The sequence below is a fragment of the Rhinolophus sinicus genome, chromosome 14 (genome assembly GCF_057876585.1).
Source record: "Rhinolophus sinicus isolate RSI-liver-muscle chromosome 14, RSI-T2T, whole genome shotgun sequence".
In the NCBI taxonomy this organism is placed as follows: Eukaryota; Metazoa; Chordata; class Mammalia; order Chiroptera; family Rhinolophidae; genus Rhinolophus; species Rhinolophus sinicus.
In genome coordinates, this window is record NC_142514.1 from 137,396,130 (window position 1) to 137,408,268 (window position 12,139).

At 41.2% G+C, this 12,139-nt stretch overlaps 1 protein-coding gene and 1 pseudogene across 8 annotated transcripts in view; one reads left to right on the top strand and one right to left on the bottom strand.

The window, feature by feature from the left end:
• Window positions 1–12,139, top strand: part of PAK1 (p21 (RAC1) activated kinase 1) — a 134,010-nt gene that overhangs the window by 86,926 nt on the left and 34,945 nt on the right. For 7 of the 8 annotated variants that reach the window (XM_088791553.1, XM_088791551.1, XM_088791554.1 and 4 more), the window contains 3 exons: window positions 1,166–1,266; window positions 1,756–1,903; window positions 8,106–8,143. In XM_088791553.1, the coding sequence (XP_088647679.1) occupies window positions 1,166–1,266; window positions 1,756–1,903; window positions 8,106–8,143 (287 nt within the window). The remainder of the gene's footprint in view (window positions 1–1,165; window positions 1,267–1,755; window positions 1,904–8,105; window positions 8,144–12,139) is intronic. The other variant, XM_088791556.1, reaches the window with a different exon arrangement.
• LOC148755825 (elongation factor 1-alpha 1-like) lies at window positions 2,783–4,184 on the bottom strand (annotated as a pseudogene).

Genomic DNA, 12,139 nt, shown 5'->3' on the forward strand with positions numbered 1-12,139 from the left:
TACTCTGTGACCTTGGGCAGGTTACTTAACTTCTTGGAACCTCTGTTTCTTCTTTTGTAAAATGGGTGCCCTAATCACTGCCCTGCTTGTCACAGACTTCTGAGGCTCTAGTGAACTAATTATGTGAAAGTCCTTTGTAAACACTAGAGCATGAGACAAATGATACAAATACAAAACTGATTACATCTGTAATGACCCTATTTCCAAAGAAGGTCATATTCTGAGATACCGTGATTTAGTACATAGGATTTTTTTTGGGGAACACAATGCAGTCCCTAAAAAGGGCACATCAGCACTACACCTCCTTAAGTATTGCAGCTTTTCCTGCCAGGTGAGCAGGACCTTAGTGAACATCTGCTTTATGCAAGACCCCTGATGGGAGAGGGAAGTCTGCGAGCGTTTGAACTGATGACCCTTTCAGGCCATTGCCTAGGGAGGCAGCATAGCTTAGTGGTGTAGCGCTTAGACTCTGAGTCAAGCTGCTTAGATGGGTCTGGCTGGGTGCTGCCCGTTACTAACCATGTGATCTTGGCTAAGTAAGTTAATCTCTATGCTTCCGTTTCTTTACCTGCAAATTTAGGATGCTAGTACCTGATAGGGTTGCTGTGCGGCTAAAGTGAATATATATAAAGAATTTGAACCATTGCCTGGTAAGCCCGCGATAAAATAGCGATTCTTCTTATTAAAACAACTTCCAAATGTAAAATTCTGTACTTTAGAGACCTTAAAGCAGCCCGTGATCAAGGACCAAACAAGTGAGATGCAGGTTATAGAGAAGCTCATAGAATGTGGGATGTCAGGGCTGCGCGTGCCCTTAGAGACGATCTCCTTAGGCCTTCTCTTCTTACAGACGGGGAAGCCAGGCTTCGGAACGAGGAAGGGACTTTCCCTGGAATTGGCCCATTCATGGTAGAACCAGGACTATTATCTCTGATGAATGTTCTTTCAGCTCCTCCTTTTCTTTAGTTCCACAAAAAATTAAGTCTTTAATCATGCATTAAGCAGGTACTCCAACGTAAGTCTGGGGCTGGGCTCTGTTCATGCACACATGCAATAGGCAGTCCTTGGCTTCTAAAGGAACCTACAGCTCAACAAAGAGCTAACTCAGCCTCAACACCTAATGATGTTCCTGCTTTTAATTTCCTTTTCCCTGTTTCTTGTGCAGCAAATAAAAAGAAGGAGAAAGAACGGCCAGAGATATCTCTTCCTTCAGACTTTGAGCACACAATTCACGTTGGTTTTGATGCTGTCACAGGGGAATTTACAGTAAGTCCTGGGTCACAGAAAAGCCTTTGGTCTTTCAGAGTTCTGGCTATACACGGTTAGATTCAACCCTTTCTAGTCTGCCTCATGCCCAAGACTCTCATTACTGCCTTCTTATGTTCGCGAGAGGGACACTTTCCTCATCTCCAAAGCTGTACCAGAGAAGCCTTTGAATCTTCAGTCCTTAAATAGAACTCTTAAGTGGCCCCTTGGCAGCCGGCTCTGTGCTGGGCTCTGATGTTACACAGACAAGTCAGACATGTTCCTGTTCTAAAGGAGGAATAGCCTGGTGCAGGAGCAAAAATCTCAAGAAAGGACTAATACAGTGAGATAAATACTATAAAAGATGCTTGTGTAGTGCTCTGAGGGTATCAAGAGAAAGGAATGACTAAACCCATCTTCAGCTGCCGGCAGGTATCACAGTTAGCTCTGATTTTCCTTCAAGATTCTCCATGATTGTCTTTCTGACAGCCTTGCATGTCTCTCTTACAGGGGATGCCAGAGCAGTGGGCCCGCTTGCTTCAGACATCAAATATCACTAAGTCGGAGCAGAAGAAAAACCCGCAGGCTGTCCTGGATGTGCTGGAATTCTATAACTCAAAGAAGACCTCCAACAGCCAGAAGTACATGAGCTTTACAGGTATGGAGATTGTGTCCGGTGCAGTCTGGGAAAAGAAGGATTTTCATCCGGTGGAAAAGCTCCACATGCCCACGGGTGCAGGGTGAGAGAAGAAAGTATTAGGAAGAGTGGAGATGGCACGTTCACTAAGATGGAATTTCAGAATTTGAGAGCCAAGATGATGGGTTTTTGGCATCAACTTGCATCTTTACTCTGAAACTGCACATTTAAAAAAGTAATATATAGTGAACGTTGACTTTGTGCTAGAAGATCTAAATTCTGACACTCACTAGGTTCTAATAGTCACTTCGTTTCTTTGAGCCTCAAAATGGGAATAGTAATAACTCTCTAGAGGTTGTGGTGAGGAATTAATGAGCTCATTGATGTGAAAACTTATAGGTTATAAAGAGTACTATGGAAATGTAGCTATCATTATCATTAATATCATTAAGTTATTTAATAACACATTTAATGTGTATCTTTTAAGTAGGCAAGCACATTTTCTTCCTCAAGGCACTAATTTTTATCAGTCAAGTGAAAAACAGGGCAATAATAATGTTCTTTAGATCTACTCTCTCTATATAAGGGACTGTGTTTTCCACAGGATTTTTTCCCCCATTAAACCTTGTTTTAATGGGTCTCAAAACTCTGACAGATTTTGTCAAGTTGTTTCCATTAAAAAGTACTGATTTTAAAAACTAATAACTTAAAAACTGCCCCCTACACACAAAGGAAATGATCCACAAAACATTCTCCTTTCCTCCTGAAGGTTTTACGATGCATTATAATCATTAACCAGTCTTTTACTATTAAACGTAAATGGCCAATTGAGACAAACAGCTCTGAAACCATTCTCCCACCACTGGTTAAGACTTGGGTGGCAAGTACTGGGGATAATATTCATTTAGCCTTCTGAGCTTCCTGGGCAGATTTGGTGACTGTGCCAGCACCAGCTGCCTTCTTGTCCACTGCTTTGATGACACCCACAGCAACTGTCTGTCTCATGTCACGAACAGTGAAATGCCCCAGAGAAGGGTAGTCAGAGACGCTCTCAACACACATGGGCGTGCCAGGAACCATATCAACGATGGCAGCCTCATCAGATTTCAAAAACTTTGGGCCATCTTCCAGCTTTTTCCCTCAATTATGATCCATCTTCTCCTTCAGCTCAGCAAATTTGCAAGCAATGTGAGCTGTGTGACAAACGAGCACAGGTGCACATCCAGCACTGATTTGGCCTGGATGGTTCAGGATAATCACCTGAGCCATGAAGCCAGCTGCTTCACGGTCAAAAATGACTGGTGGGTCATTTTTGCTGTCACTAGCCACATTGCCACGACGAACATCTTTGTCAGACACATTCTTGACATTGAAGCCCACATTGTCCCCAGGAAGAGTGTCACTCAAAGCTTCATGGTGCATTTCAACAGACTGGACTTTATTTGTAAGGTTGACTGGAGCCAAGGTGGCCAGCATGCTGGGTGTGCGAACCCCAGCCTCCACTCGGCCCCCAGGGAGAGGACCAACACCACCAACTGTGTAGACATCTTGGAGGGGCAGGTGCACAGGCTTGTCAGTTGGACGAGTTGGTGGCAGGAAGCAATCCAGAGCTTCAAGCAGCATGGTTCCACCCATTGCCTTTACGGGTGACTTTCCATCTCTTGAACCCAGGCATGTTAGCACTCGGCTCCAGCATGTTGTCACCATTGTAACTAGAAATTGGCACAAATACCACTATGTCAGAGTTGTAGCCAGTTTTCTTAATATAGATGCTGATTTTCTCAACGATGTCCTCATGTCTCTTCTGGCTATAAGGTGGCTCAGTGGAACCATTTTGTGAACACCCACAATTAGCTGTTTCACACCCAGTGTGTAAGCCAGAAGGGCATGCTCACAGGTCTGCCTGTTCCTGGGGACACCTGCTTCACACGCACCAGCAGCAGCAGCAACAGTCAGCACAGCACCATCAGCCTGAGGTGCCTGGAATCGTGTTTTTGATAAAGTCTCTGTGTCCTGAGGCATCAACGATGGTCACATCATACTTGCTGGTCTCGAATTTCCACAGGGAGGTATCAGTGGTGATCCCATGCTCACATTCAGCTTTCAGTTTATCCAAGATGCAGGCAGACTTGAAGGAGCCCTTTTCCATCCCAGCAGCCTCCTTCTCAAATGTTTTGATGGTTCTTTTGTCAGTGCCACCATATTTGTAGCTCAGGTGACCAGCAGTGGTGGACTTGCCGGAATTGACGTGTCCAATGACAAGGGTGTTGATATGAATCTTTTTCTTTCCCATTTTGGGTTAGATTTAACAGTGGTTTTCACTACCTGTGTTCTGGCGGCAAACCCATTGCGAAAAAGCCTGAGTTATTTTTAATAGCAGAATTGGGATTAGAATCCAGGTCTCCTAATTCCTATACCAGCATCCTATGAATTTACTACTTGCTTCAAGTAACTTTAATTGGAGAACCTCCTTCTGTAGCAGAGAGATTTTTCTTTTCCTAGATAAGTTGTGAGATGGCCTACATTTCTGGAAACTTACCTTTTATGTAGCATCTTAGAATGTTAGAGCAAGACATATCCTTAGTATATACTGTGTTTCCCTGAAAATAAGACCGGGTCTTATGTTAATTTTTGCTCCAAAAGACGCATTAGGGCTTATGTTCAGGGGATGTCCTCCTGAAAAATCATGCTAGGGCTTATTTTCTGGTTAGGTCTTATTTTCGGGGAAACTCAGTATCACTTCCAGTTCCCCCTTGTTTTGAGGACATTAAAGCCAAAAAAGGCCTTTCTAATGTGGCTAAATTAGTGGCAGAGCTGGCCTCTTAACTCTGAGTCTGGTGTTCTTTCCAGAGTCCATGCTGTCTTTTTCAAAGGGCAGTATTGTTGAGGAAGGTGGGAACCAGGATGAACTAGCTTATTTTGAAGGATGCTTTCCCCAGCAAGTATCTGGCTTGTATCAAAGGGCACAGATGGTAAGGATGACAGACTGCAGCTTTGCCCCTGCTGCCGTGGTGGTGTCCAGGAGAGGTCATGCGTGTTCCCAGCAGTACTTCCTTCTTCACGTCTGGCCCCGCTGGGGCTGTCTTACTTCTCCCATTGAAGGACTGGGTCATTCCAAGGAGAAATTGGGGTTGAGGGGTGCTAGGAGCAAGATTTCCAGTCAGGAGATTAGTGCTTGTGTTTTAGGTAGTTTGTCGTGGAGACACGAGATTAGAATCTAGATTTGAAGCCTCAGCATCAAAGTCTTTGAAAGCACTTTTCTTTCTTTTTCTTTCTTTATTTACTTCTTTCTTTCTCTCTCCCTCTCTCTCTCCCTCTCTCTCTCCCTCTCTCTCTCCCTCTCTCTCTCTCCCTCCTTCCCTCCCTCCCTCCCTCCCTCCCTCCCTCCCTCCCTCCCTCCCTCCCTCCTTCCTTCCTTTCTGTCTTTCTTTACTTTTCGTTTTTTAGTTTCAGGTGTACAAAACAGTGTAATAGTTAGACATTTATCATTTGTACTCCTCACAAAGTGATAACCCCCCTCTGCCAATCTACTACCCCTCTGACATCGCACAGCCATTACATTTCCTCTGTCTCTATTCCTAATGCTGTACTCCACTTCTTGTGACCTTGTGACCATATATATATATATATATATATATATATATATATATATATATATATATATATATATATAAATAAATATAGTTGACATTCGTTATTGTTCAGCTTCAGGTGTACAGTGCAGTGATCAGGTATCTACATCATCCCTGAGGTGGTCTCCCTAATGAGACAAGTGTCCATCGGATACCCTACAAAATCTTTACAACGTTATTGATTACATTCCCCAAACTGTCTTTCATATCCCCATGGCAATCTTGTGGTTACTGCTTGTGCTTTCTAATCCTCTCACCTTCTCCCTCATCCCCATCCCCCTCCCATCTAACAACCCTCAGTTTTTCCTCTATGTCTCTGAGACTGTTTCCGATGAGTTCGTTCATTTATTCTATTCTTTAGATTCCACATATAAGTGAGTGGAAGCATTTCTTTTTTTATGTGTACATGTGTGTAGATATGTACAAGTGTATGTATGGAAGCGTAGCTCTGTAGGTTTGCATGTTTGGAATTAAAGTCCACTTAAATATTCATGAATGAATATATGTATGATATACACATTCAGCTAATTGTGTGGATGTTCACCTGTGCATGCATATGTGAATAGCATTGAGTATATGTGTATATGTGTGCGTGCGTGTGCGTGTATGCATGCATGCAGGATTTTAATTGTCTAAAAGTTGAAAACCAGGGTTAACTCTAGGCAAAATTGTATATTTGGCACAGTTTATTTTGAATGTCACTTCTGTCCATTTCCTGTTTTCCCTCTTGTATTATTAATTATGATAACACTACCTGAATTTGTATATGCTTGTATATGAATTATGTCATTTGATTCCCATAATGGCCTCATGGGGTTGGTAGGGCAAGGATTATTATCCCCATTTACAGATTCAGAGAAATTAATTAGGCTCAGAGAAACTAAGTGACTTACTCAGGGTGATTGAACCGCTGTGTGATGGAACTGTGTTTTACACTTGGGCCTTTAAACCCTATGCTGTTTATAACCCGAGCATACTCCTCCCTGCCAATTTCTGTGTCAGGTTTTCTATTTTTTCAGCACTTTATTTTTTGTACCAATTAGTAGCTAATGTAATAGGCAAAACACAGACTAGATTGACAACTCCCAGTTCTGGATTTTAGCCCTACTTTTGCCACTGACTGATGCAATCTTGAACTATTTGTTTCCCTCTCTGAACATTAGTTTCCTCATTTGTGAAACGAAGGAGTTGGAAGTAATTTCTGCTCTGTCATTCTGTGCTATGGAATTTGATTTTGATATATAGAAATTATATATCCCGTTTAAAAGGAGCAATGCTTACTTGTTTTTTATGTGGCGAAGATATATTTATTACCGGAATAACCTAGTCCTCAAAAACACTAGCAATGCGTAAGGTTGGAAGTGGTGCAGTGAAAGCGTAGTATTGCACTGTGCTCTGCCTAAGTTGATGTTCTTTTGGACAAGAAAAACAAATATATTATGTTTAAGGTGTATCCTGAATTGATTTCTCCAGCCAGGGTCCAGCTGGCTATTCAGGGTTTGTTTGAAGAACACATTGTTGCAGTTTGTGGGTTCATTATTTGTCATGGGACCAAAGAAGCTGTGCCTGGCCCTTTCTTATATAGTGGAGTTGGAATCTTGGCCATTCTTTGGGCTTGGCTGTTGGTGAGGAGTGTGTTGGATTTGGTAGAATAGTCCCCCTCCTTAATTCCATCTGTGGCGAACCGGCAAAATCACTGTCTTCTTGTATCTTTAGGAGTTAAAGAATAAAACTGAATGCAACACTTGGTCTTTAAACTTATCTTCTTGCTAAGATCTCCTCTGGGTGTATGTTTTATATTTCATTAAGTCTAAGATATCATTGGTTGGAAGAGGTACCATTATTTTATATACCACTAAAGAGAAAAGGTTGCCAATTAAAACATGAAATGCCTTTGATTGTAGGACAGAGCTCTGTTTCAGAGATGTTAATGTGAAAAAATGTCCATCTTAGAATCAATGAAATATGATAATTGCCTCATTGAGAGAATGCAAATCTCTTATTAGATACAAGACCTGGCCTTTAATTAGGCTTGACATGATTAATTCAACTCTTTTCCTAAGCCTTAGTCTTTCTCTCCCTGTGGGGAATAGACATATATGTAGAAGATCTTTTCTAAAATCTGAAGCTGCAGGCTGGTCATAATTTGTCAGGGATGGCTCAGGGCAGTGCCAACCATGAATTATTTTCCTTTCTTTCAGATTGCAGGAAATTTCCTTGACCATTCAGGCCTGGTGATGATATAATTGATGAGGTGCATACAGCTTTATCATAGTATTTACAATTTGACCAGGATTCACATCTTGACTCCTATTTGACCTGTGTGTACCCTGGGAAAATTGCTTAATGTCTCTGAGCTTCAGTTTCCAAATCTAGAAAAGCAGATATACTAATAGTACTCAGAACTGTAGTGAAGATTTAAGGAGGTCATGTGTATAATGTGCTTATCATGGTGTTGGGTCCATAGCACCAGTAATATTGTATTATTCTCTGAGCCTGGCAAATGCTTAACTGGATGGGTTTCCTTAGTTCTCAAAAATAGATGACCTATAATTGTTTACTGACTGAGTCCCCTCTTTTTTCCTTTGCAGATAAATTAGCTGAGGATTATAATTCTTCTAACACTTTGGTAAGTCTTTATTTCCTCCATTTCAATATGGGCAGGTATGGTGGTTAGGGACTCTGACAGTGTGACCGGTGCAGAGCCTGGGCTGGCAGGCACTCATCTGGGTCATTCCCCACCCTGGCCTCAGAGTTCCTATCTGTACAGTGAGGAATTGAACTTAAGAAATAGTAGGTATCCCTTCCAATTTTAATTTTTTAATGTTCTGGAAATCCTTACTTTGGAACCAGAAGAACTGGCTTTTAGGCTCAGGTTTTCATTTGTAGCTTTGAACCTTGGGAAAGCCAGTTTGCCTGTCTGAGCTTGAGTTTTTTCCATCAATAAAAGGGATGATACACTTTGCTTTACCTGAACATGTCTTCGAAAACCTGAATTTAGAAGAGAATTCTCTTTCTTTGGTTGGTAGGGTGTACAAAACCAGGATTAGGACTCATTGCTGAAGGGAACAGATTCTGTTCACTTAAGGTTATCCATTCTGTGCTCTGAAGTTGTAGGAATGTCCTGTCTCTTAAAGGGATAACATCTCTTAAAGGGATGTTATAGGAATCATTGATGAATTGGCTGGAGTGAAACCTACATGACCTCAAAGGTCCGTCTGCCTCTCTCAACTTACAAATTCTGTTTTCCAGAGCAGATAAAATGAGATGTCGATGTGTTTGAAGGGGTCTTTAAGTAGTAAGTTGTGACACACACACACACACACACACACACACACACACACACACACGGTCAGACAATTAAGTTCATGAACTCATGCTAGAAAAAGTGCTACATATCTCATTGCTGAATATAACTATGGTCACCTTCGAAGTACTCCCCTTGGGAAGCTGTGCACTGATGCCAGCACCTAGTCCACCCTTCAAAGCAATTTTGGAACTCCTTTTCTGGAATGGCCATCAGAGCTGTCATCGTATTACCCTGGATGTCCTGAATATCATCAAAATGTCTTCCTTTCAATATTTCCTTTATCTTCAGGTAAAGAAAGACGTCATTGGAGTCAGATCAGGTGAATAGGGAGGGTGTTCCAATATAGTCATTTGTTTCCTGGCTAAAAACTCCCTCACAGACAGTGCGATGTGAGCTGGTGCATTGTCGTGATGCAAGAGCCATGAATTGTTGGTGAAAAGTTCAGAGTTCAGGTCATCTAATAACTTTTTCACACAGCCTTTTCAGCACTTCCAAATAGTAAACTTGGTTAATTGTCCAGTTGGTACAAATTCATAATGAATAATCCCTCTGATATCAAAAATGGTTAGTAACATCGTTGCAACAAGTTCACGAATTGTCAGACCTTGTGTGTGTGAATTCTTTATACCTGATGTTATCTCTTGTATAATGGTGGTTATGCCATTTTGATTTACTAAACATTTGCAAATCTCCTACTCTATGCCAAGTCCTGTGTAGAAGTGGCAATATAGGGATGAATCAGACATTGTTCCAGCTCCTAATAATCTCCTAGTTTTCTGAACAACAGGAATGTACAAACAAACAGTTATAGTGCAGTGTGCTAAAACTTTATGAGGCCAGGGGCTGTGTCTCATTTGTTAATTGCTGTATCAAGGCATCTGGCAAATAACCACTTAATGAAAGTTTGAGTGTATAAGAGAAAATTGCTTAATGGTAGAGTCTGAGCTGAATGAGTTAGTTATCTGGGGGCAAGAATTAAGAAGAGACGAGGATATTCCAGACAGAGACAGAATAAATAGCATGTGCCAAGACAAGGAGGTTTGCATGGTATGCTTTGTACAGAGTAATGCAAGTAGTTTGTTATGACTGGAATGTGAAGTGTGAAGGGAGTAGAAGTGAGTGGAAAGGAGGAATGGTAAACAGGTCAGATCATGTAGGAGTTCTAACTTTATCTTGAAGGTAATGAGAAGTTATTGAATAATTTTAAGCAGGAGAGTAGTAAGTTCTAACACAATGTTGGGTCAGCCTCAGAATACTGTGAACCATGTTTCCAGCAGTGGGGATTGGTTTACTCTGAGTCATTTATATTGTTATTGATTATAAAAAATGTTCGCATATCCAGTACCTTGGTTCATACTGGGTTCTTTCTTATTCATTATTTCCTTTAATCCTCATAGGAGCTTAATGAGGTGGGTTCTTATCTTTGTTTAGTAGATGATAAAAACTGAAATTGAACAGGGTTAATGGCAAGAGGTATCAGATTCCCAGTCTGCCTTGTTTTCCCTTGATTCATTCTTTCATCCAATGGAAGAGATGTAATTAAAATATAGGGAATAATTTGCAAATGTTGAGATCTTTGGGAGGTTCTTACCATCATTGAATAGTAAATTGTTGAAGAAGGGGCTGGAACAAAGCTGAGCTGTGCTTTGTGGCTCAAATAGCTTTCTGCTTTTATAGGCGGAGTGACAGCTGTCGTATATTGAGTGGCCAGTGTGTGCCAGGCACTGTGCTAATAACTCTATGTGTGTTAGCATAACTAGTCCTCACAGTTGCCTTGTGAAGAAAGCATTATTCCCATTTCACAGGGAGAAAAACAGACTTCCCCGAAGACTCATAATTGGCTCTTGTGGCAGAACTAGATTAGAACGAGGGTCTTCCAAATGCCAGCCCAGGATCCTTTTCATCATGGCGGTGAACTGAGAAAGAAGATGTCAGAAAGGCTTAATAAAGGAGACGGCAGTAAAGCCATAGCTGTGTTGTTCGTTAGTGAGGAGGAGAAGCCCTGGGGCTCATGCCATATGGCGGAGAGGATGACACCTGCTTGGTAGAAACCTGTACTGCTTTAATATCTACAATTACAACCACTCAGCCTGTCAAGGACATTTTCTCTCCCATTTTAGAACATTTGTCCCATTTGTGGCTCAGTACTCTGTATTTCCTTACCAGTTTTACACTATGGGGATGTGGTTTGTATTGCAGTAGCATGTCATTATTTTCCATATCGGTTTCATACAGATCATTTTACTTGATTTGTGAAATAATTGGACAGGATTATTATCCCCATAACACAGAAATTGAGCCTCAGAGAGATTAAGTGACTTGCTCCCTACCCTTGAATGAATTAATAGAAACCAATACAAAATTCAGTTCTCCCGATCATTCATATTTATTCATTCATACTATAAATATTTACTTCGTCCCTTCTTTGTGCCAAGATGTTGGAGATACAAAAATGAAAATGCACTATCTCAATCCTTGAAGGAAAAATTAATAACAGACTAGAGGGATAAGGGCTACAAGAGAGGTATAAATAATACACAGTGGGGGTCGCATTTGATGGAGTGATTTATTCTGCCTGGTAGTACAGGGAAGTTTGCACAGAGTTGTTGGGCCCTACAATCTGTTCATTTAACAAACACAATCTTTAAGGGCCTTCTAGCTTTAAAATTCTGTTATTTGTGGCTCATTGGTCTGAGATCTACACCTTTTAGTACCCGAATTCTCATTTATAAAATGAACATCTATGTGATAGGCTGGGGAGTCAAGGACTGGTAAGGTTTTTGCTCTTGATCTCACAATTTAGCGAGGAGTCAGAACACATAATCAAGGATTTATAATACAGTGTCAGGTAAACACAGGTAGCGACACCATGCAGAGGAAAGGGCAATGCTTCCTTGTGTGAGGGAGCATGAACAAAAGCCAAGTTAAAGATCCATCACGTCTGGTCAAAGGAGTTGGGCTTTGTGCTGGAGCTAAGGAATATTTTAAATAGGAGATGCACGTAGGTAGATGTACATTTTAGTACATCTTAGAAAGATTCCTCTGGAAGTTGGATCAAGGTAATGGAATGAATTCATTCATGTGTTTCTCTCTCTTTCACTATTCTAAATTTCTTCATATCAGAGAAGACATATTAAGAAATAGATTCCAAATAGTGCTCCAAACCAAAAACAAGACAAAACTGAACCCTTGTCAGGAATTCATGGAAGACAGAAAGCAGGTAAGATTGATCAGAGCTGCAGAAACCACAGCTTAAAGTGTATGGAAGTGGAAACTCCTACAGAGGTAAGAGTAGCTCCAGAGAAAGTGGGCTGA